General features: G+C 41.5%; 1 protein-coding gene across 2 annotated transcripts in view; it reads left to right on the top strand.

Annotated features, from left to right (window-relative positions):
- UBE2H (ubiquitin-conjugating enzyme E2H) overlaps positions 1 to 26,457 on the top strand; it is a 112,431-nt gene that overhangs the window by 72,717 nt on the left and 13,257 nt on the right. The window contains exons 4-5 of one of the 2 annotated variants that reach the window (XM_006861128.1): positions 16,860 to 16,899; positions 18,110 to 18,162. The exons of the other annotated variant lie outside the window; for it this stretch is intronic. Of the exons in view, the coding sequence (XP_006861190.1) occupies positions 16,860 to 16,899; positions 18,110 to 18,162 (93 nt within the window). The remainder of the gene's footprint in view (positions 1 to 16,859; positions 16,900 to 18,109; positions 18,163 to 26,457) is intronic. 2 annotated transcript variants of the gene reach the window in all.

Genomic DNA, 26,457 nt, shown 5'->3' with positions numbered 1-26,457 from the left:
GCTCCTAGACTGAAAAGTTAATCATACCCCTCCTTGCTATAAAACGTCTACCTTTACATTTCCAACCGTCACAATCAGTCCTGATAACAATTAGCAAATCTCTCTTAATATATTTTTTCAGGTAATGTGATTGTTTACCTATAACTTTCAAAGTAACATCAGAACTGTAGACCTTGCTTTGTTTATTAACCAGTGACACTACAGAAATCTGTGTATTTTCTTAAGTGAATGATGTAATATGAAATTGGCTAGACCAAATGACGAGGCTAATTTAACTTCATAATTATTCCTTTGCCTTTCTTGGTGCTTTTAGAAATTGGTAATGCCTACCAGATGTATATTGTGGTCTCTTAGGGAAGTAGATCTGGTTGAACTATTTGTACATGCTGTCCTTGTTTCCTCTGGAGGAAGATTGCATAAGAGACTTTTAATCAGCTGTGTGGGTGACTCATTTTCAGGTAGTCAGCAGTGTAATTACTGCTAGGATGTGTTTTTTAAACATTTTGAGATGTAGTGGCTCACTTAGACTGGCTAGGGTTTCCTTTAAAATTGTGTAGATTATTGTAAAATTTACATAAGGAGAAGGTGTTAAGGTAAATGCAAACGCTTTCTTTTTTCTTAAATGCATCTTAACACCCATATTGTCTGGACTGGCATGCTTTTCTTCCTGAAATGAGTTTTGAATTCCATATAGTGAAACATAGACTGATTTTTTTGTTTTTCCCACCCCCTACTCATCTTTAAGGAGCTCTGGTAGCGTAGGGGTTATGAATTGGGCTGCGAGTCACAAGGTCAGCAGTTCGAAACTACCAGCTGTTACACGGGAGAAAGATGAGGCTTTCTGCTCCCGTAAAGATTTATAACCTCGGAAACTGTATACAGGGTCGCTATGAGTCGGAACCGACTCCACGGCATATAACAACAACAATGAGTTGTTAACGGCTCAGTGGCTCTTAACAACAACTCCTTATCTTTGGGATACTGTGTTAATACAGTTTTAGAGAATGATGTTTTCAGTAGTTAATAGGATTATATAATTGTTGTTGCTAAGTGTCATCGAGTTGGTTCCAACTCTTAGCGACCCTGTAGAGGGTTTCTGAGCTTGAACTGCTGGTGGCAAGCAGCTCAGTGTTTACCATGACGAAGACTAAAAATAAGTAAGACTATAGAATACTCAGTTGTTGTTAGATGTCATTGGGTAGGTTCTGACTTATAGTGACCTTGTGTACAACAGAACAATACATGGCCCAGTGACAGAAGACTTCAGTAATATAATTACCAAAGTGGATCTAATGATAAAATGCCATACTCTAACCTGAAACCTAAAATGATCGTTTTACATATGCATGAAACAGCCATGCGTACACACAGGGGTTGATAGACGCATCTTTCTCCTGTGGAGTGGCTGGTGTGTCTGAATTGCCAGCCTTGTGGTTAGCAGCCCAACACTTTCTTGCATACATGTAAGGCTAAAAAGGACCATATGCACCTGTTTCAACTAATCTACAAATCGGATTTAAAGATACACTTGGGAACAGACCTCGTTTGTAATCCAAGGACTGCCTGCATAATGGATTCAGAAATTATTTTTGGAGAACTATTAAGGAAAACTATAAGACCAAACATGTCTAGAAACCAGCTGAGTTACCTCTCTGTAAGTAGGCTGGGCTGCTGTCTTGTGCACCCCAAACCCCTGTAGACTCTTCTCTGTACACTTGGTCTCCTCTCTCCATGTCATTAGGGAAGATCCTGCTAGCACCCAACTGTATGTACAATGTCTGGGTTATGTTTTGATGGTGCCAGAGCTAAGTGTGTAAGAGGAATGCTTGCTTGAGAACAAGATTCTAGAGGTGTGCTGCCTAATGGTTTTCTGAATGGTGATAAAATAAAATGATCAGGAAAAAAGATACAAGCTCATTTTACAATGGAATTTAATGCCAATAGCATATAACATTGTGTGTGGCTGTGATTCTGGAAGCCAAGCCATGGGTATTTCAAATACCAGCAAGACCCCCCTTAGTGGACAGGTTTCAACAGAGCTTCCAGACTAAGACAAACTAGGAATAAGTAGAGGCAGACTACTTCTGAATAATGTGTAGCCACTGAAAACCTTATGAAAAACAGCAGAACATTGTGAGACACAGGACTGCAAAGTCGGTTTGAACAACAAGATTGGTGGTTGAAGCTCACCAGCTGCTCCTGGGAAACTGTATATATGGTCACTCTGGGTGGAACCGACTTGACGGCACTTAACAACAACATTGGTACTGAAGGAAAAAACCCAATCTGCACTGAAGGCATTGCCATAATAAACAAAGCTCCAGGAATGGATGGAATACAAATAGAAATGTTTCAACAAACTGAGGCAGCACTGGAGGCACTCACTCACTCGCTGTGCTGAGGAATTTGGAAGACAGCTGCCTGGCCAACAGATTGGAAGAGATCCGTATTTGTGCCCATTCCAAAGAAAGGTAGCCCCGTGAAACGCAGAACTCACCAAACAGTATTAATATCACATGCAAGTAAAATTTTGCTGAAGATAATTCATAAATAGCTACAACAAGACATTGACAGAGAACTGCCAGAAATTCAAGCTGGATTCAGAAGAGGACATGAAACTAGGGACTGATGCCAGATGGATTTTGACTGAAAGAAGAAAATACCAGAGAGATGCTTTGCTGTTGTTGTTGTGCAGTGCCGGCAGGTTGGTTCCAACTCATAATGAACCCTTTATAGGGTTTCCAAGGAGTGGCTTTGGATTTGAACTGCCAACCTTGTGGTTTATTTGCATTTTATTAACTATGCAAAGACTTTTGACTGTGTGGATCATAACAAGCTGTGGACCACATTGCGAAGAATGAGCATTCCAAAATATTTAACTGTGCTCATGAGGAACCTGTACACAGACCAAGAGGCAGTTGATTTACCAAGGAGACACTGAATGGTTTAAAATCAGGGAAAGTGTGCACTAAGGTTGTATCCTTTGGCCATACTCACTCAGTTGGTGTGCTGAGAAGAGATGGATTATACGAAGAAGAAAACGGCATCAGGATTAGAGGACGACTCGTTAACAACCTGTAATATGCAGGTGATACAACCTTGCTTGCTGACCAAAGACTGCAGTCTTCAATATGGGTTTTACCTCAATGAAAAGAAAACAAAAATCCTCACAACTGGGCCAGTAAATAACATCATGTTAAGTGGAGAAAGGAGTGTGGTGGCTTCATACAATAAGCATTGGACTGAGAATCACAGAGTCCGTGGTTTGAGCCTTCCATCTGCCCTAGAGGAGAAAGATGAGCCTTTCTGTTCCCTCGAATGTTTAAAGCCTTGGAAAACGCTGTCTCGCTGTAAGTCCGAACCGACTCGACGGCATGCAACAACAAATGGAGAAAAAATGGAGAAAAAGATCGAAGACTTCATTTTGTTTGGATCCACAATCAACACTCATACAGGAAGTCATATGACTTTAGGCAGAACTGTTGCACAAGTCCTCTTTAAAGTGTTCAAGAGCAAAGAGATCAGTTTGGAGGACTAAGATGCTTTACCTTAGGGTGCACTATACCAGGACATCTAGTTATACCAATAGCCTTTAAAATTAGGTTGTAGTTGGGTGTTATTGTGAAGCGCCATTGAGTTGGTTCCAACTCATAGCGACCCTGTATAGAGTTTCTAAGGAGCAGCTGTTGAGTTTGAACTGCCAATCTTATGGTTCACAGTCCAGTGCTGATCCACAGCACCACACCAGAAGTCATTAAAATTAGGTTGTTAAGTGCCATCGAGTCAATTCTGACCCGTAGTGACCCTGTATAGGGTTTCCAAGGAGCAGCTGGTGAGCTTGAACTACTGACCTTGAAGTTTAAACGTCTTTGCAGTCCAACACATTAGTCCACATTAGCCCACAGTGCCACACCAGGACTCGAAAATTAGGTTAATCATATTTGTGTTTATACTTAAGTGTATGTATATATTCTTGTTCAAGTGATAAGGGAACATTATTTAACAATTTAAATTATGAAAGTAGCAGATTCTTTCAGTGTTAAGAATTTTTTATTCCATTATGGTTAGAAGAAATTACCTTAAACAATTTGTAGAATAGAGTTTTATGGTATGGTATGACCAAACTATAGAAGTTAAGAGTACTTACCACATTACGTTTTTCTCATTGTCAAAGTTCTTCACCTACTCCCTTCCAGAACTAGTCTGAATAACGTAAGCCAGCAGTGTTTAGTAAGAGTTGAACCAAGATTTGGAGGTATTATGTCTCATGAGAGAGGTTTGAGGTTAGTCCTTTAACAAAGGCATACTTGGACCATTCTACAAGGAGACTTAAAAAAGCTCATGGAAAAATGGATTTGAAAGATAATGCAATTTTTCCATCAGTGTTTTGAAGCCCCCTCGTATTTCCACAAATGTGATTGAGTTCTTAAACAGAAGAAGCAAAATGCCATTATTTTCAACCTTGTACTTCTCTGCTTTCATTTGAAAAAGTAGGTTTGAATTTAGTTCCTGTCTCCGACAGTTGTATGATTGCTAGTGTGCAGTAATCTAGATTTGTGGATTCCAGTATAGAGGAAAAATTATTCTAATAAGGCTGTTTGTTTACATTTGAAAAAAACAAAAAGTTTGGAGACAGTGTTAAGAGAATATAACTTATTGGTCGAAGCTTTGATTTCACTGATGTCCTGAGCATAAAGCTTTTCAGGGTAGACTTTAAATTCATGGCTGGCATCTAAGTCAGAACCTATTTTCTCAGACCATGGATAGTTCTTACCTCACTTTTAATTAATCTAATCAATTCTAAAATGTGCCTCACATTAGTCTAAATGCTAGGGATAAAGAAGTAAATAAAATGTTTTCTTGGCACTGAACGTTCTTCGTGGGGAAAAAATAAAACATACTTTAAAGTGGTTATAAAGCTTTTATAAGGGAGTCCTGATATGACTGCAAAGTCGGCGGGTTCATGTTTACCAGCTGCTCATCAGAAACCTTATACAGGGTTGCAATGGGTCAGAACTGACTCAACAGCACTCAAACAAAGACAACATAACTTTATGCAGGAATGTATATGATAGAATGACAGAATTGCTGCTTTAGATCAGACATTCAGGAAGGCCGCCTTTGAGAAAGTAAATGGAAGCTGACACGGTACTGACAAGAAGAAGCCAACCCTGATCCCCAAGATCAAGGGGACAGAAGGAATGGTGTGTGCAGCAGGGAGCTTTGAGTACTGAAAGTAGAGAGATGGGGCTGGGTATGGGAGAAGTCTAAGCTGGGGACGGGTGGGGGCGTGTGTGCGTGCATGTGGGCAGCAGTGGTGGGCAATTTGTAGGTCACAGAGGAATTTGTAGGCCACAGTTAAAGAGTTGGATTTTATGTATTTTATTTTAAATGTAATGGAAATAGTAATTGAAAGGTTTTAAGCAGGGTTATGAAGCAATCTTACTCGTTTTATTTTGTTTCACGGTCACTGCTGTTAGGGAAGAGAGGAGAGGCAGGGGAAGAAGCAGTTGTACAAGCTGTTTTGTTCAGCCTTGGCACCAAGGATGAGACACCTGTCGTTACTCTGCATTGCTCTGAAGAAATTTGCCTATAGTAAGGAACGTGTACAAATGGGGTAGGACCTAAGGAAGGGAGTCTTGGTGTGATGCTGGAGGATAAGCACTGGACTGCCATTCTCAAGGTCTGCGGTTCAAGCCCCTTAGCTGTTTCTTGGAAGCTCAATACTGGAGCTCTCATACAAGGTCACTATGAGTCTGAACCGACTTGACACTTAACAACCTAATGAAACATAAAAGGTTAGAAAGGTTTTGTTATTGTTTAAATGGAAGCTTCAAAGGTTACTTATTGTATGGAGTAGTCTAGAAAAGAGGGAAGGCTTGGTGATACTGGAGGTCAGGAGAACGGCTGAAGGAACAAAGCCTTTGAGAAAGAAGGCAGGGAGAAGATCAGAACTCAGGCAGAGGGACAGGTGTTTGAGAAGAGCACACAACCATTGAGTGAGCTGTGAAGGCAGGAGAATGGAGAGTTCAGAAATGGTCATGTGATCCTGCCAATTGGTTCCTTTTTGTCTCAGAAGATTGCCAAGACCATTAACTGCAAGTGAGAACTGGGGAAGGGGGAGCAAAGTGAGGGAAGGGGAGCGATAGGCATTCAGAATAATGGTAACATGTAAATGTCACTGGTTGCTGGAGGAGCAATGAAAGTGAGAGAGGCTGGTTCCAGAGGGTGTGGAGCCCAATGAAAGAAAGATCATTGAGCTTGATTTTTAACACGTTAGAATATGTTTACTTATAGAAGGCTTCCTGCCCTCTTCCCCCTTATCCTCAGTATTCAGGACCTGGTACATAGCCTGCTCCATAGCAGACAAGCAGTGAAGATTTGTGAATGCATGAATGAACACCTACTTAGAGTATTCTCAAGTCCACGTATAGAAAATGCTAATGATTGGATTCCTTCAGCATTACTAATTTGCTGAATGGCCATTCAGAGCTGGAGAGGGTAAAGAATTTGCAGAGGATGGTCAGAGATTGACAATGGTAAGAAGACTCTTAAATCTGAATTTGGGTAAGAATATGGGTCAGTGAATTAGAACTAGCAGATGAAAGAATTGTTCCTTGATGGGGATGTTCTTTGAAAAGTAAGTTTGAAGAATAGGAGATGGTAGGAGACAGGTGTATGAATTATGATAGAGGTAAAGGATCTCTGGTAGCGTAGTGGTTACGAATCAGGCTGCGAACCTTAAGGTCAGTGGTTCGAAACTACCAGCTGCTCCGCAGGAGAAAGATGAGGCTTTCTACTCCCGTAAGGATTTACACCCTCGGAAACCCTGTACAGGGTCGCTATGGGTCGGAACCGACTCGACGGCACTTAACAACAACAACAAGAGCTGTTTCTAGTCATGACAAGATTCGAAGTATGTCCTGGGCATATGAAATGAAATGGATTCAAGAAGAGGTCATCGAGGAGAAGGTTCAAGGACCTTCTCCAATGTTGGGAGTGTGGTCTGTTATTACAAACGACAGACGTTGGGGTGGAGGGAGACTGTGACCGGTGAGAGAAGCAGCCAGTCAGTGGTCAAATTGGTCCTATTAATATAAAAACCTGTTGATAGCAATGGTATCTGAATCATTGAACTTTGCCTTGTCAGCCAGAGGAGAACTGTGTACACTAGTGCCACCTCTCTAGGTAGCCTGCCTTTGCATGTGTTTGCTTCTACCAGCTATGGCTGTTGTTGTTTTCTTATTACATAATACCTCCAGTTGCTGTATAAAAATTTCTTGTACTTGCTGTTTAGGTTAGTTCCAACTAGAACTGTAGTGCGTGACCTCTAGCTTTTGAGCTGGTTATTAATTCTGACATGTTTTTGGCATGAAATCCTTTTCTTCGCCTTCAGGATTTGGTATCATAATGAAAACATGAATTCTTGGCTTCCTTTTTCTTTAGTTAAACTGAAGTTCTTTTAAAAACAAATAAAAGTAATGTCTTAGTTCCTTTGAAGAACGTGTTCACACAGTTTAAGATTTGTTCGCTTTCCTAATGTTGGTGATAACCATATTCTAGAAGAAACATTAGAAATGATGAAACCCATTTGCCTCATTTTAAGGATGGGAAAAATGAGACTCGGGGTGGCTTGGCTTTATCAATGCTCATCAGTTGGAGAGCCTGCCTTCTGGTTTCTGGTCTAGTATTTCTCTGCTATACCAGACACAAAATAGTCTTTTTTATCATAAATGTTAGAGTGATTGTATTTGCCATTGCCAGTGTGATGGGGTTGTAGGAAACCCAACATCCCATAACAAAAATGTCCTTAACTTGTAAAGAATTAATAGGGAATGACTATGTGGGGCAGATATTTTCATTTTGAAGATGAAGAAAATGAGATGAAATTAAGCTAATGATAACATTTACTATGTACCTTATATAGTCATATGAATTCACTTAACTTTCATGACAACCCCATGTTGTGGTGGTGTTAGGTGCCATCAAGTCGGTACCAACTCATAGTGATCCTGCGCACAACAGCACAGAACACTGCCTGGTCCTGGGCCAACCTCACAATTGTTGCCACACTTGAGCCCATTGATGCTGCCATTTTGCCAATCCATCTACCTGGGGATCTTCTTCTTTTTCTCTGACCCTCCACCTTACCAAATATGATAACCCTCTTCAGTGACTGGTCCCTCCTGACAACATGTCTAAAGTATGAGAGACGAAGTTTGGCCATCTTGGCCTCCAAGGAGCACTCTGGCTGCACTTCTTCCAATACAGATCTGTTTGTTCTTTTGGCAGCCCATGGCACTTTCAATATTCCCCTCCAACACCACAACTCAAATGTATCAATTCTTCTACAGTCTTCCTTATTCACTGTTGTGTAGGTATCCTGATTTAACCTAGTTTTATGAATAAGGAAACAAATACCAAAGCAGTTTCGTAGTTTATGTAGTCTGAATGAGGCCTGGCCTTTTAACCACAACTTTGTTTAATAAGAGTTGTAGAGACTTGACCTTGGGTCTTGTGATCTCAAGTCAAATATAGGCTTTTTTAGTGTTCTTTGTGCTGTATTTCAAATAGGGATTCAAATAGTGCAGTATTGTGATTGAGCAGGAGTTTAAGCCGAATTACAGAAGCAGGAAAAAGGCTACAGTCTAATACAAACTGTAGAGAATCAGTTTAAGGCTGCAGGGTGTAGGTAATCAGCCAGGTTGGTAGAAGGGTTATACTGTGGAAGGATAACACCTTGTCTTTTCTTAGCTATACATGAACTTTTCTTATCCATCCAACCCATTCCTCAGCCTCTACATTACCAGAGAGAAAAGAAGAAGCAGAAAAGAGGCCCTGTTGTCGAGTTTAGGTCTCCTGAGCAAACACAGGATCAGTTCAGCACTTCCCACGACACAGGGCAGTGACAGTGAACCCTTCCTTGGTCCCTCACCCAAGAAGAGACGGGCCCAGGTCCAGCTCTCCTGAGCCAGAAAGGTCCGTGCTCCAAAGAGACGTCTGCCCAGGTGCAGACTACCACGGGCTGGGCCTGGCTATGTGAGGTAACAGGAAAACCAGTAGATTATTGTGCACTACTGCGTGAGCTCTCAGTGCAGAGAAGCTGACAGCATCCCCACCTGTTTTGCAGTTGGAACATCCCAACTCTGGTCACTTCTTGCTGCTAGGAATGGTGGAGAACTTGAGATAGCTTCTCAACCATTTCCCCTCCAAGATCCAAGTTACTGCCCTTAAAAAATTATACTTTGAAATACTACAAAGGAAGAGAAGACTTGTATTTAATATCTTTTAAACCATTGTTGTTAAGCACCTTTGAGTCAGTTCCGACTAATAGCGACCCTGTATAGGGTTTCGGAGGAGCCTTCAAATGACCTTTCAGTCCAGTGCTTATCCTACAGTGCCACACCAGGACTCCATTTTAAACCATTAGGGTTATTTAAAAAAAAAAAAAACAGTTTGATTCTGAATAATTGACTTTATGTGAGCATTTGTCTTGAAGACAGAATATTAGAATAACTTAAATGTATTCACTTATTTTTCCTCATAGGAATTCATAGGCTTATCCTGAAATTGCATCCACTCCAGCTCCCTCACCATCTGCCCGCCAGGCTCATTTCTGTCTCAGGGGTATAGCTACTGGTCTTGCCTTTGGCTTTTCATGTTTATTGTTAAGTGCCATCGAGTCATTTCCAAGTCATGCGACTGTATAGGGTTTCCTTGGAGTGACTGGTGAGTTTGAACTGCCGACCTTGCAGTCCAGAACATTAACCCACAGTTCCACACCAGGACTCTGCTTACTTGATTGACCCTCACACTTCAAGATTATTCTGGAGGACATTTCTGGGTAACTGATTGTCCCAGGGTATGTAATCTACCCACAAATGTGATCATTAATATTCTCACAAATAACAAAGGGAGGAAATATTTTGGGTTTTTGCCTCATGTCCTTACATGTGATCCCAATATCAGTAGTTACTCAAAAGTGTGAAGCTTTATAGGGATCCCCTCCTGGGATTGAAGCAGAAACAGGCTGAAATGAAAACCTGTTTTCAGCATGACTCAGCATAATGATATTTCTGACTCTCCTCTACCTTTTACTCTGTGGCTCAGATGTTTGTGGAGTATTGGGGGTGGAACAAGCAAAAGCCTAGCGTGTTTTTCCATTTTAATAATGTGTGCTTTTAGTCAAGATGTATAATTTTGCATAAACTAAACATGATCTAGATTCCTGGTGTGGTGCTGTGGGTTAATGCGCTGGACTGCCAGGTCGGTTGTTGAACCACAAGATTGACAGTTCAAGCTCACCAGCTGCTCCTCGGAAACCCTATATACAGGGTCACTATGAGTCGGTACCGACTCACCGGCACTTAACAACAACAACTAAGCATGATCTGGGTTCTCCAGAATTACAGTCACTTCTACCAGAAACACAGAATGAAACCTCTTTAGTTAGACATTTGTTCCTGGTGTCAGTCCACTTTTTCTCTTCTCTAAGTGCTCGAGCCATGCCAGAGAATAACTATCTAAAGGTTAAACGAAGGAATCCTAATTGTATCCGGTCAGGTCCCTGAAACACATCAGAAACTGTCTGCTAGTGAGTAAAATCTTAAACCAGCATTAAGAATGACTTCGTATTTCCATTTACTCTGTTTCCATAAAAGCCATTTTCAAAATAGGTTCTTAGAAAATATCTTCAGATTAAGTTCCTGGTTGAATGGAAACAAGGGCTGGGAAAATCATCTTGCTGCAGATGGATTCATTAGAGTGGTCACGGCATTGCCAAAAGGAAAGAGAAGGTGCCAGGGCAAACAGGCCTCCAGCCTGAGAACCCGCTCTTCTCGGCCTTCCCTCCCCCTTGTCCAAAAGTGCCTTTATTGCCTTCGTGGTCAGCATCCAGAGTATAAATCGCTTTGCCAGAACTACTGGCCATCGCTTGTCTAAGAATAAATGTAAAGGAGATAATCTGCCCCTTCCTGTTGATTTACTTTGGATATTTTGTTAAACAGTTTTTAAAAAGATAGGTGTTGGAAGAAATCTTTTCAGTTAAGAAAGTTGGGGTTTTTTTTTTTTTTAAGGTAAAGTTGGCCTGGCAAGGTTGTAACGCTGTATCTGCCCACTTTTAGGTCATTTTTGTAGGTGAGTGGGAACAGGTGTATACGGTTCTTATCTAGCCTTACTTCTGTGCACGAAAGCTGGTGGAGTCCTGCTTTGGAACTGTAGGATCAAGCACTGGACCACAAGGTCAGTGGTTCAAACTCACCAGCTGCTCCTCGAAAACCCTATACAGGGTCACTGTGAGTCAGAACGAACTCTATGGCACTTAACAACAACAATGTGCACAAAAAAAGAGCGCTTTTGGCGCTGTAGATTAGGTATTGAGCTGCTAACTGCAAGGTCTGTGGTTCAAACCCACCAGATGAGACTGTGTCAGCTCCTGTAAAGATTTACAATCTCGGAAACCCTGTGTAGGGTTGCTATGGTAGCAGTGGTGGATTTTAGTACAAGAAGAGGCCGTTTTTCTTTTTCAGTAATTTCAAAGCTGCAAGTGCAGCAAGGATAGTTGATTACAATGTTGTAAGTAGAGGTTGGTTCAGTTATTTCAAAGTGAAAGCAAATTTACTTAACAACAAAGGGTAAATTGTTGTTTCCAAGTTTAACCCTGGAGCTGCCTGAAGTCATCAGATTTTGTGGCTCAGCTCTTTGCTCTTCTGTGACATTTTAACATGTTTAAATGTTGGTTAGGAGTCCTGGTGTGGTGCTGTGGGTTAATGCACTGGACTGCAAAGTCAGTTTGAACCACAAGGTCAGCGGTTCAAGCTCACCATCTGCTCCTTGGAAATCCTATACAGGGTTGCTATGGGTTTGAACTGACTCAACAGCACTTAACAACAAAAGCCAGTGTTGGTAAGTTTGTATTGTATTCTCCTGAGTACTTCTGTTCCAGGAAATGACTTTTAGGAGTCCCTGAGAGGGGTGCAGGAGTTAAGCACTGAACTACTAACTGAAAGGTTAACAGATCAAACCCATCCAGTGGCACCTTGGAAGCCAGTGGGCCTGGTGTTTTGTTTTTGAAAAGTCACAACCTTGAAACCTCATGAAGTTCATCAGATCTACTCTGCATACAACAAACAACAAGGACTTAATAATTGTGTGCTTTGGTTCTCAGAGCTGTGGCCATTGTTATTAAATCCTAGATTTTCGGAGCTCATGGGACCTTTGGAAGTAGAATGTCAAGTATTCAGATTTTGGAGCTCTAGGTTTCTATAGAGCCCTGGAAAGATAAACACTGGACTGGTAACAGCAAGGTTGGCAGTTCAAACATACCAGCCGCTCTGGTAGCGTAGTGGTTACGAATTGGGCTGTGAACCTTAAGGTCAGCAGTTCAAAACTACCAGCTGCTCTGCGGGAGAAAGGTGAGGCGTTCTGTTCCTGTAAAGATTTACAGCCTCGGAAACCCTGTACAGGGTTGCTATGAGTCGGAACCGACTCCATGGCACATAACAACTACAACAACAACTCAGATACCCTATAAAGGGTCTCCATGAGTTGAAACCAACATAAGGCACACAAGGGCCCAATGGAGTAAGCTGACTGGTCTAGAGCCTGCATTTACTAGCAGAGTTGGCACGAGCATCCAGGCCCTGGGTCTTTCCAGTGTGAGTGTGCCCTCTGTCCTACAGCCTATTAGCTTCCAGTGTCTCCGATGGTGTTTTATCCGTAGCAGGAGCCATGGGGACCGGTCTCCAGTACAGTTTTGCTGACAAAGGTCTTTCTGGCCCGCTCTGTTAAACTCCTCTTTGCTCCAGCCAACCTAAAATCTAGCTTTGATTGAAAACAGAGGAGAGATCATATTGATCCCAAATGTATCTCTTGGCCTTCAACAGTGAGAACTGCACCCTAATCTTTCAGATCAGTATTTAAAGCTTTTTTTCACCCAGCTCTTTTTCTTTTTTTTACCCAAGTTAACATGTGTTTACCCTCTAGCCAGTGCATTACACCACCCCCTTTCTCTCCCACCCCTGGTAACATAAAGAAATTGTTCTTTTGTGAAAACCTTTTCTTGACTTTTTACAATAGTTATTGTTAAGTGCCATCGAGTTGGTTTCGACCCATAGTGACCCTGTATAGGGTTTCCAAGGAGCAGCTAGTGGTATCATACAAATCAGTCCCTTGGGGAGTCCTGGTGTGGCACTGTAGGATAAGCACTGAACTGCAAGGTCTGTGATTCAAACTCACCAGCCACTCCTCAGAAACCTTATTCAGGGTTTGAGTCAGAACTGACTCTGCGACACTCAACGACTGTAATTCCACTTCCCTTAATGTCCTCCAGTTCATTCATGTTATGAGATGTTTAGTTCTTTAAAGACCATAAACACCAGAACTATTTTTCACCTGCACATTTAACATCAAATTGTTGAAGCTCAGGTGGTGCAAATGTTCAAGTAAAGCTCAACTTTTAACTAAAAGATGGTGGTGGTGGGTGGTGGCTGTGTGCCGTGGAGTCAGTTCTGACTCACAGCGACCCTGTACAGGGTTTCTGAGGCTGTAAAATCTTTACGGGAGCAGAAAGTTTCATCTTTCTCCCATGGGAACAGCTGGTAGTTTTGAACTGCTGACCTTGAGGTTCGCAGCCCAATTCGTAACCACTACGCAATAGGCAGTTCAAATTCACCAGAACACTTCTTGAGAACCACACCGACAGTTCTACTCTGCACCCACCTGGTGGCGAACAGTCGGAATTGACTCACGGGCCCCGGAACAACAGTTCTGTAGGGAGGCAGTCCGAGCTCTGCTGTTCCTATTGTCCAACCCCAGTGGTTTTTAAAGATTCAAGTCTTCTCTTAAAAATGAAAAACCAGCCTTTAAAACTGGAAGACTCTGCCTTTATATCATTGTTCCAACACCAGGCTTGAGGCTTCCAGCCTCCCGCCCCTTGTTCGTGTCTCTCTGCTGCTGTGCAGACCCAGCAGAGCAGCTCTGACTCACTTTGCAATGAAGGTGCCTGCTACATAGAGCCCCTTCTAGAAGGAGGGGCGGTGATGGCTGTCCCCCACCACTTCCAATCAGATGGTGCTTCTCCGTGAGGCCTCCCTAGTATCTCAGTGAAAAGTGCAATCCTCAACCCATCCTTCCTTATTCCTTTCCCTCACTGTGTTTTCCTTAAATAACATTTTAAAAAGTTCTCCACTCAGGTGTTCCTTTTGAGAGTTCGAGCAGGGCAGGGTTTTAAGCAGAAATAGTAGCTTCAAGCAAAACACTTTTCATGTAATAGACAGTCTCTTCAGTGACACCACATAGTGGCTAAACGTTCATGATTTCCACTCTTCGGAAAGTTTATTTGAAAGTTTCGTTTTTTTCAACTATTCTAGCTATGTTGTTGTTAAGTGCCGCTGAGTTGGTTCCCACTCATAGAGACCCTGTATAGGGTTTCCAAGGAGCAGCTGGTGAGTTTGAACCACTGACCTTGAGGTCTAAATCGACCTTGAGGTCAGTGTTTATACATTGTAGAAATTTTGAGATGTGTCAGAAGAGTAGAAATAGAAGTGGAGGTGGCAAGAGGGCAGCAAATCAGAAAATCGTCCAGAAATAGCTGCTGTTGGTGCATGTTTGCTTCCTTCTAGCCCCTCTTTCTTGTGGTCATCCTAGGGAGGGCAAAAGTTGGTGTGGATGATGCTGTGATTGGAAAAGTACCATGCAGACAGTGTCCCCCACTAAGGATTAAACACTAATTACATTTCTAAATATCTGCTTTCAGTTTTGTGCCATATGTGTGTATTTCAAAGCAAGCTAATAATAATAGAAACTTGTTGACTCTTTTTAAAATGTCTGTGGCACTGCAGGGTGAGTACTAGACTGCTAGCTGCATGGTCAGCAGTTCAAACCCAGCAGCAGCACCTTGGAAGCTCTGAGTCACTATGACTCAGAATCGTATGTAACAGCAATCCCCACCACGTGGTGTTTGTCTGCTTTTGACTGCTTTTCCAGTCCTCTTCCCACTGTGATCTGGACCCTGCATCGCCCTGAAGGATTAAAGTTTTGTATGTTTTGGTCCAGTTTTAATTTATCTAAATGATCATGCTGTAAACTCTATTCTTTAGCTTGCTGATTTTTATTTATCAAGTTGATAACATCGTGATCTTTGGCGGTTTAGAGTCCTAAACTGACAGTATATGGACTTTATCCATGTGTTTATTCAGCTTGGTTCTTGACTCTTATAAACAAAAGTTGCAATGAATGATTTTCACGAATCTCCTTGGAAACGTATGTATTAGTGTTTTGCTAGGATTGCAGGGAACTTTTTATCCTGCCTTTTCTTCTGTTAATATGAAGACATGAACATCTCCATTGGTTTAATTTAATCTCTTTAAACTGCATACTTCTTAAATCTGGACCTTGAACTGTCTTTTGTTTTCCATGATGAAAAATTAATATGAACTGGTAATTGTCCAAAGGGCTTTGCTCTTAGCATCAGAGTAGAATTGTGTGGATTCTCTGGATGTAGTAGATAAAGCATGAAGCTATTTTAGAAAACAGATTTAAGAGCAAAAATTAAAATCAAGAATAGGACTCAGCAGGGGAAGACTTGGGTTTTTCATATTCTTATTCCCATTTTCTAATTTAGGGAATTCCTTAGATCTTTGGGAATGACTTCTGTCCCAACTCATCCTGGAGACTCTGCGCCATGACCACAGCCTCTGCATCATTCCTGACTTTTCCTTCCCTTCCCCCATGTCTCCTCCCCAGCCCCGCAGCCTTCCCAACCCTTGGTACACATTCCAGTTATTTCTTCGTGTCATCTGTCCCACTGTGCACAGTGACCTCAGGAATAGCGGGCCCCATCTTATTGAATTTCTGTGCTTCAGCAAGCACAAGGCCAACATGTAGGTGTTGACCAGATAGGTTTTGAATGAATGAAAGAGAACTTGTACTGGAGAGTGGAGAGGATGAAGCGGAAGATGCCAAGGTTGGGATATATAGTGATGGTGATGATCATTTTAGGAGAGACTTCAGTTTATTGAAAAATATGGAATGGGATAAGGAAGTCCTAAAGGGAAGTGATGTGACACAGATGACAAAAGGGTAGTTTTGAGTGCAGATCTCCACTTTAGAATATAGTTTGTATATATACAAACTGATTTCAAGTCACTGATTTTACGCTAGGTAGAAAATACATCACTTTCTCTTGGAAATGTAAATATCAGTGTATTTGTTAAAAATCCTTGTTTTCTAGGAATTCAAAAAAAAAAAATTTAGATCCTTGACAGAAAACTTTTTTTTTTTTTTTTTTAATTCACTCTTTGACTCATTGATTTCTTGGCCCAATTTTCATCAAAACTCTGCTTCCTGGAATGAGTAGACTAGAGCTAAAGGAAAATACTTTGCTCAGTGTTCTTATGAAATCCTTTGTGGTTTGGAGGAGGTACTGCTTACTCCATGAGAGTTTTACCAGCTTCATTCATGTTCCACGCATGCTGCAATCGAGGAGCCGCCCACATTGAGAGACTGAACCCTAACCTTTGAGGGGGGAGTCGGGGTGTGCTCCCTTAAGCTCTGTCAGGGCACTTACTGCACCATTCAGTAATGTGAAGTCTCTTTTCTGAGCACATTTGTAACTCAAAAAACACAGCTTTTTATCATTATTTTTGTATAGGAAACTTAACTGCTCTCAACATTTGCTCCTTTGATTTTTAGAACTCTAGTGTGATTTTGAGTCACTAGAGCTGTCAGGAGAATATTGTTTTATCAAAAGATTTAGGGCCAGAACTAAGTGTTTATGAGTGTGGTGACCTTTTTCCAGTTCTGAAATTGTTTGTAGGGGCTAAATGCTTTTTGCTGCTAATTAACATCTCTTTTTACAGGATTCATGAATAAAATTTTCCATCCCAACATTGATGAAGCGTAAGTAACTATTTAAAAATGTTTCCATCACAGCAGCAGCTGCTCTCCATTATTAACAAACAAGTCAGAAACGCAAAAGGATCTTTGGGATTTGATTAGATGTAGGACAGTCTGAATGGTCACTTAAACCAGAGACCTAGGGGTATGATAGTCTAAACCCGTTCCAATCCTGCGGTTGTGGTACCAGCCAGCTCGCTTTTCTAATGTTCTGTAGCTCAAGTCTCTGCATAGACACAAGCAGAGAGCAGCTTTTGGTGTACACGCTCGTTTATGCCTTTATAAAATTTCTCAGTTCTTGAGAGTAAGACAACCATGAAGGACTATACCTTCATTTTAGTTCATGAGTCTTAATTATCTATTTCCTTCTGTTGTGTTATTAGTGATTAAAAATGTGGTAACCATGCATCCTATTTTGTACTTTGAGTACATTTTTCTACAGGATTTTACTGCCATGGCACTAATTTTGCTGGTATGACTCTGAGTCCCCTATGAGTGGGTTGTGTACATACATCACGCCCCTTGGTCCTTCAGAACTTAAAGGGATATTTCCTAACAATCAGGACGTTCTCATAGATAACTACAGTATACTTGTTAGATGCAAGAATTCCATATTCAATCAAAAGCAACACTTTTTATCTGAATCAACAGACATATTTCAGTCATGGTTTTTATAGCATTGATTCCCCCTTTCAATACAGTCTCCAGCCCAAGATCACATACTCCACTGACTGGTCATGGTTCTTTCAACCCTTCTTGGTCACTTAGGAAATTCACACCTTTTCGAAGAGTACAGACAGTTATTTTATAGAATGTCCCGCAATTTGGATTTGTGTGAAGTTTCCTTGTGGTTTAGATTCAGGGTGCTTTCATGGCCAAAAAGCCACAAAAGTGAGATTGAACCCTCTCAGAACACTGCATTCAGAGGTCTGTCCACCGTTTGTTGCCAAGGTTCATTTTAACCCCCTGGTTTAGGTGTTGTCTGTTTTCCCCCTTGTGTAGTTAGGATTTTTCCCTTTTAATCTTGGGAGACACTGAAGACCTTGTAAATGTTCTCCTCCTCATGCTCTCCTCCTACTGGACTGCTTTTCTCTTAATCTATTACAAATATTGTTCAATGTGTACTAGTCCTTGATAAATAAAATTAGTTGCCAGATATATGCAACTAACTTTCTAATTTTTTTAAAAATGCCATTCTCTCCATCTGTTTCAGGTCAGGAACTGTGTGTCTAGATGTAATTAATCAAACGTGGACAGCTCTCTATGGTGAGTTTGGCCGTGGACTATTTTGGGGAGATATTGAAAGAACACTGCCTTAAAAAATTGCTGCTTTGCTTCTCTGGTTTAAGACATTTTGTTGTTGGGAATGGGAAGGGATTTTGAGTGCCTGAACTGGAAATGTTGATATGTTAAAAAAAAAAAAAAAAAAAAGGATTTCCTCTTAAGTACAAACTTCAGTTTAGCAGTGCAAGTTTAAAATCATTTTGTGAGATTCTGAACTTAAGGTATACACATGCAAGCATATATGCAAACATTTGATGTATGTGTATATGCAGAAGCACATTTTATGCATTCTGTAAAATCTGGGATTGTCTCTCTGAAATGAGATGAATGTATTCATCTGTTTAAAGGCCAGCTGCTGTAAAGCTCGTTAAGGACATGAGACAGAAGTCTGTGAGGCCCAGCCCCCCACCCCCCATTATCTTTGACAGCCTCCCTGCCCTCACCCTCATGAAGCCTCCTGAAACCCCCACTAGAGTGTTCTCGGGACACCCCTCTATATTTTATGGCTGCCTTATGTAAGTTGTTCATATCCATAGTTTTTGTGCTACTAGATTCTTTCCTTCCTTAAGGACTGCTGGGGAACCTGTCAGATTTGCCTTTAAGCCCCGGAACTCCTGGCATAGTGCCTCTCACCCGTGTGAGTTGAGAGAAGGAGTTCAGGTCATAGTTGCTGAGAGACCCCAGGAGAGGAGGGAAAAATCACTTCTTGTTGTTGAAGGGTTGTCAGACCTTGTAATGGTTTACAGTAGGTAAGACTTCTTGTTCCAGACACAATGCAGCATCCTTGTGTTGGGAATGGTGGCTGACAGTTACTGGGGAGGTTGGTCACCAGCAGCACCTGGTTAATCTCGTTGGGGTGTTTTCTCTCCTGATACTACTGTGTAAGGATTATTTCCTCCACCTGGAATTACCTCCTTGATCTGTGTGCCCTGGCGCCTTCTTACCTCAAACATCACTTCCTCAGAGGAGCCTACATATTGTCACTAATGTGTCAACTAGCACCCTCTGCCTCTACTGCAGCACCCTATCTTAAATAAACTTTAAACTGGGTTTATTTTTCTTATCCTGCCTTACTAGATTGTAAGCTCCCTGAGAGTAAGAACAGTGTCTTGTTCCTTGTCCATGTAGAGCTACATAACATGTACCGGGCATGCATATGAGGGATTTCTAAAAGTTCATGGAATTAAAAGACCATGGGATTTCTTCACAAACTGTTTGAAGCCCCCTGGTACTTAGACACATGAGTATAGCTCTGTAATTCTCAGGGCCTAGAGCAGTATACAGTAAGGTATTGGTATATTTGTTGAATTTCATGCCCATTCCTGTTTAACATGGGATTTTAGGAAGATGATGTCTTGTAAGAAGATGACGCTGTACGAAAGATCATGTACTCTCTGGTTGATGGAGTGGATTTTTTTTCAGTGGTTTTGGTGAAAATGCTTCATGGCAGACTGCCTGGAATCTCTGATGTAATGATGTACTTTCTAAAACTACATCCACGTTTTAGAAATGTGTACATATCAAAATACTGCAGACTGGTTCCAATTACAATAAAGTAAATTGGACTTTTTAGTTTTACTAATTCCTTTACCATTGACCAGGAAAGATTTGTGAAAAGAGGGTTGCTAATTCTCAAGTGCCTTATGTCTCAGAGCAAATTTTTAAATTAAATAACAGCTTTATTGAGTTAAAATTCATATGCCATACAATTGACCCATTTAAAATGCCCAATTCGTGGTTTTTAGTATCTTCACAGATATGTACAACCATTATCAGAGTCAAATTTGGAACATTTTCATCACCTCACACAGAAACTCCACACCCTTCATCGTTTCCACTCCCTATTCCACCCCCACCCATCAGTAGGCCACCACTAAGCTACTTTTTTTTTGTTTGTTTTAAATCTGTGTGCCTAATGTATAAATTGAGTCATATAATATGTGGCATTTTATGACTGGCTTCTTTCACTGAACATAATGTTTCCAGGGTTCTTCCAGTCTGTAGCATGCATCACTACTTCATTTCTTTTTCATGCCCAATAACACTACATTATATGGATATACCTTTTCTTTGTCAGCTGTTGTACACACTATAATCACATTCAACTTTTTGAGTGGAAACTTGCCGTTGCTCTCGGGTATGTGCCTTAGAGGCGAATTGCTGGCATGTGAGGAACTGCTGTGCTAGACTTTTCCAGAGTATCTGCACCATTTCATATTACCACCAGCAGTGTGGAAGTACAGAACAGATGGTCTCTTCTTGTATTACCTGGCAAAGTATTTAATAAGTAACAATAATTCACCATCATTAGAGTGAGTGGAAAACATCTCACCATTACATACATTTGGGTACTCCTAAGTGTCCCATAGTGCTCGAGCCTGGAAACACTAGTGAAAAGAAAGTGGACTGACCATGGGACAGTTGTTTTGACATTTTGCTCAAGACTCTTCTGAAGGAACTTCAGCATTTCTTTCATGCAAGTTACTGTTGTTAGCTGCCATCAAGTCAGTCCAACTCAGCGATCTGTAGAGGGTTTCTAAGACTGTAAATCTTTACTGGAGTAGAAAGCCTCGTCATTCTCCCATGGAGTGACTAGTGGGTTTGAACTACTGACCATGTGGTGAGCAGTCCAGTGCTTAGCCTACAATGCCACCAGCACTCTTATGCAAGATATTGGAAGCATTATAAAAACATTCTATGTAAAAGCACTGGCAGATAGGGGTTGGCTCAGATGGCCCTATATCTATCTAGTCATGGGAGCTAAGCTGGGTTTCTACTGCAAAGTGCTAAAACTTCTGCCATTGAACATTGGTTAGTTTAATAGTTGGTGAATTCGATATCAGTCAATTTCATGAAAGAATCTTAAAAGAAAAAGTTATTTTAATACTAAGTAATGAATAGGAAAAAGTTGGCATGTTCACACAATATTCAACTGAAAAGCAAAATGTTTAGCCTGGTAATCAGGACTTGTTTCAACATCTCCGTTGTGTAAGATGGTAAGGAACAGGGAGTTTCTTGTGAAACTTCCTGCAATTAACTTTACCCCAAGGTGGGTTCCATACCCATACTCATACTATACTCCTGTTTTATAGGATAATAATGCCCAGTTGAGATTTACATTTACCAAGCCCTGTTCATTAAATAATGTTTATGTTAACAGCAAATATAGTCCTCTTTCTCCCTGTCTCCCACAAAAGAGGCAAATTGGGTTGACCTCTCCAGCTGTCGATGTACTCATTTCTTGGTTGATTTGGTGTATTACTTACTCTGTGGATTAAGGTGTAGACAAGTGAAATGGAAGGCTTTCTGGTAGTCCATTTGGCTCCATATTGCTTCTGTTTGGATCCTGTTTTCCTTTGCCAAGTGTAAATGCATGTTGTTGTTGTTGTTGTTTTTAATTCAGAAAAGCTCAAAATGGATATAATTGTAGCTTAATCACTCAGTAATTTTACATTTTAGATTATTTAGCTATGGAGGAGAGCTAATTATAGTGGGTAATGCGGTGAATTTCAGGAAGACACTTGCTGCCAGGATGTCATTGATTATGAAGTGATCTGCTGTCACTCTTGTGACATTCAAAGGAAGGTAGCAGATGCCATTGCAAAATGGGCTTTTTAAAAAAAATTTTTTAACTTACTGCATGACAGCATCTTTTTTTTTTTTTTTTTTTAACATCACTTCCTATTTTTCCAGATTGTTGTTGTTGTTAAGTGCTGTCGAGTTGGTACTAAATCATAACACCCCTGTGTAGGGTTTCTGAGATGCTCCTGGTGAGTTTGATCCGCAAACCTTGCATTCACAGTGGCCTCACGGTCCAGTGCTCATCCCTACTATAGCGCTGCAGCTGGCCTCCATTCTGTCTTTTCCAGATAGCAGTGACAAAAACTCTGGAAAACTAAAGGAGTAGCAGGCCTGCACCAGGAATCCTAGTTCAGGTAACTGGGGAGAAGGAGTTTCTGGAGTTTTCCCCTACAAAACAATCCATTTTAAATGCTGATAGAGGAGGTGGTGGTATGCCGGAGTCGGTTCCGACTCATAGCAACCCTGCAAAGGGTTTCTGAGGCTGTAAATTTTTACAGGAGCAGAAAGCCTCGTCTTTCTCCCTCAGAACCGCTGGTAGTTTCAAACTGCCGACAGTGAGATTAGCAGTCCGAATTGTAACTGCTATGCTACCGGAGCTCCTTGATTCATGAAGGTAGCCGCTTTAGGTTCCCTTTCTCTTTTCCAGTTTTCCCTTTTAGTCCAGAATATATTTTATGCCTACTTGACTCCTGGGCTCAGGCTCCTTCCCTGCATTGCCGCTTTCATCTCCCTCCTACCCTTGTGGGCCATGCGTACTTTGTTGTTGTTGTTAGGTGCCATTGAGTTGGTACTAACCCATAGCCACCTTATGCACAACAGAATGAAACACTGCCCGATCCTGGGCCAGCCTCACTATTGTTGCAATGCTTGAGTCCATTGATGCTGCCACTTGGCCAGTCCATCTCGTTGGGGGTCTTCCTCTTTTTTTCTGACCCTCCACCTTACCAAACATGATATCCTTCTCCAGCGACTGGTCCTTCCTGACAATATGTGCAAAGTATGAGAGACGAAGTCTGGCCATCGTACTTGGCCCCCTGCAAATTGGGTTGACCTCTCCAGCTGTCATTTTACTCATTTCTTGGTTGATTTGGTATATTACTTACTCTGTGGATTAAGGTGTAGACAAGTGAAATGGAAGACTTAATTTTCTTATCAAATTGGGCAGTTTGCAATTCTCACCCTTAGGACTGCTAGCTAATGGTCCGGATACCCTAATCGTATGTTGCTTGTGAGAAAAATCAACATTTGGAGACTCCATCTGTCATCTGTATGCTGAATAGATCATTTCGAGAAACGACTAGCTGAAGAAGTATGTGGCATAGGATTGGAGGAAAGCTCATTTAACAACCTGTGATATGCAGATGGCATAGTCTCTTGTTGAAAGTGAGGAGGACTTGAAACACTTAACTAGATGATAGTCTTCAGTATGGATTACAACTCAGTGTAAAGAAGAAGAAAAAATCCTCACAACTGGACCAATAAGCAACAGCATGATAAATGGAGAAAAGTTGGAGAGTGTCAAGAATTTCATTTTACTTGGATCTACAGTCAATGCTCATGGAAGCAGCAGTCAAGAAATCGAACAATGTAATGTACTGCAGTGAGCCAATCTGCTGCAAAGTATTAAAGAGCTTAGATGTCACTTTGAGGACTTAGGTGTGCCTGCCCCACCAAGTCTTGGTGTTTTCAGTTGCTTCATATACATGTAAATGCCGGATAATGAATAAGGAAAACAGAAGAGTAGATGCACTTGAATTGTGATATTTAAAGAATATTCAAGCATGGACTTCCGGAAGAACAAAAAAATCTGTCTTGGAGGAAGTATAGACAGAACGCTTCTTAATCTCATGTACTTTGGACATGTTATCGGAGGGACCAGTCTTGGTAGAGGGTCAGCAAAAGAAAAGGCCCTCAATACAATAGACTGTCAGTGGTTACAACGGTGGGCGCCAGCACAGGGATGACTGAGAGTGTTATAGAAGTGAGGGTCACTATCAACAACAACAGTGTCACCTGGGGAGTCTGCAACAGACTAAAGAAGTCGACTACCACTGAAGGACTGCTTCACGGGCTTTGAGAAAACATCAAACACAAACGTATTCCATGGTACTGTACCGTGGCAAAGAGCTCAAGCTCTCCACGTTGGAAATAGTGCTCTTGTCCTCCTTTGCATCCAGACCACTCAGATTTTGGCCAAGGGTAAAGTAATCTTAAAGCACTGTTTTCTGTTGGGTGAGTGGATGTAGGCATTCTATTGTCCTTAGCACAGACGAGACGTTACCCATCTGCCTGGGTGATTAGTAAACAAGTACTGTTCAAACAGGTTTCAGAACTCAGTATTGATCTGTTCATGTTGGAATCCTAAACCTCAGCCTAGATGTCCTTGCCTCTCAAGCGGGCTCAGATAGAAGAGTTTTTGCCCAGTACTCTGTGAGAAATGTCACCTGCAGTAGATAAAGACACTGGGGTCTTGATGACTTCAAATACAGCTTCACTCCATGGCCCACCTCCTCAGTTTATACATGTATGCTTCAAGCTCTTCAAATACAGTGGCAGCATGTGCCTTGAGTGTAAATTAGCCAAACACAGAAAAATGGGGTCTCTGTAGGCTGAACAACTTTAAATGGAAATGTACTAACAATACCACACTCATTGGTGGTCAGCATGGAATGTTTTGGGCTTTGTGGGTCTTGGAACATGAGTAGGCCAGGCTGTGGCCCTAAAGGACAACCTCTGTTGTGTTCTGCTTTCTTCAGGGCTCAAACTTGATTGTGTGGACAAACAACCCGGATTGGTTTTTCTCCTCCTTTCCCTGTGTGTATAGGTGAAGTTTTCCCCCTGCGTGGCCTCTTAGCTTGTAGTTGCACTAAGTCATTTCATGTTATTTTCTGACATTTAGGACAAACTAAATTACTGTCTGTGAAATAATGAGTCTTAATATGAGCTGCAAGAATACCCAACTAACCAATTACATATTAACTACCCTCATTTCTGGAAAGTTAATGACAAATCCCATTGCTATGTTTTACCTTGCAATCTTACGGGTAAGCAGGGTCAAATCAGGTTTGAACTAGGATGAATGCCTTTCTAGAAAACACCCAAATGCCACCTGAGTAAGGTTGGAAATATTTTGAAATTGAAACGGTAACAAGGACAATGTTTTTGACAAAGAGCCTGTTTTCTTCACCCCGATCTGTGTAGAAGTTTCCATTTTTCTTTGCAGATTTCTTAGTCTGAGTACACAGTGGGGTGGTGGGAGTTCAGTGCCATTAAATTGGTTCCGATTCAATAGCAGCCTTGTGTGGGGTTTCCGAGAAACTGGTAGGTTTGAATTGCTGACCTTGAGTTAGCAGTCCAGTGCTTATCCTTCAGCACCACTCCAGGATTTCACATTGTTGGGAAGGAGGCTGCAATTTGGCAGTGGCAGGGTGGAATGCTTTCAGCTATCCCGTGTCCCAGTGATCTGGCACCTGTGGCCTTGGTGTTCTCTAGAACCCCACATATTTGACACTACCCACTTCCAGAAAGACCTGCTGTTAGCTTGGGATGCTGCGAGTAAGCGAGATTAAGTGTATCTATCATGTACATCAAGAATCCCTGGTGGTGCAGTAGGTTAGGTGTTGGACTGCTATCCTCAGAGTCGCTGGTTCAAACCCACCAGCCTCTCTGGGAGAAAGATGAGGCAATCTGCTTCCATAAAGATTTAGTCTCAAACCTATTTAGGGTCGCCGTGAGTCAGAACTAACTCGGTAGCAGTGGGTTTGGGTTTATCACATATATTGCAAAAATTCTGTTGTGTTTCACAACTGATTTACTACTTGCAGTTGCTTTAGCTCATGTAAGCATACATGTACGTACATGACCCCAACTAATATGACTTCATTCTCTCTTTAACAGTTCCCCATTTGAGTCTGATGAGTTCAGACCTGCTGTACATTTTATCCACACATAAAACCCTCTCAGTCAAGTAATTTTATATGTTCTTGACTGTATCGCGCTGCAGATTGGTGATGGGATATGGTTTCATTGGCAGCATGTTCACGTTCAGTGAATTCATACCATAGTGAGCTGTGTGGCGAGACACCTGCACCCTGTGGCACCCCCTGCCAGTCTTAAACAGTGGTCTATATCTACTTGGCACATGTGTGCCCTGTGGAGACAGGCTCAGCTTTGATGGCAGTGGTTTTACAGAGTGTTGATCTCAGGCTGTTTTCTTGTTTCACATCCACTGCTTGTCTGAGAATGTCCCACCTGATGGGCTTTACTGACCTTTTTCTGAAGGAGACATGCCTGTCATTTTCAGAGGCCCTCTCTCTACTTACCAAGACTTTCATACATAACAACTCCTTTGATTGTGTGCAGTGCTGATTCTGCAGTTGATGGTGGTGTATGGTTTTTATTCCTTTTTAGTTTTTAAGCATTTCACTGTAGAAACTCAAACCCATAATGTTGCAGTTTCTGTTGTTGTTGTTGAGTTCTATCATAGCCACCCTGTACAAGGTTTCCAAGGAGCCGCTGGTGGGTTTGAACTGCCAACCTTGTGGTTCACAGTCTAATGCTTATCCTGCAGCTCTTTAGGTACTGGTAGAAAATGGAAAGGATCTATTAACCCCAAATTATTAAGTAACCGGAAGAAATTTGGAAGTTTTATTATTTTTCAATGTTATAAAAATTATCTACATGGTTTTTTGTGTA

The sequence above is a fragment of the Chrysochloris asiatica genome, unplaced genomic scaffold (genome assembly GCF_000296735.1).
Source record: "Chrysochloris asiatica unplaced genomic scaffold, ChrAsi1.0 scaffold00041, whole genome shotgun sequence".
NCBI classification, from domain to species: Eukaryota; Metazoa; Chordata; class Mammalia; order Afrosoricida; family Chrysochloridae; genus Chrysochloris; species Chrysochloris asiatica.
This window is presented reverse-complemented; position numbering and strand designations above follow the sequence as displayed.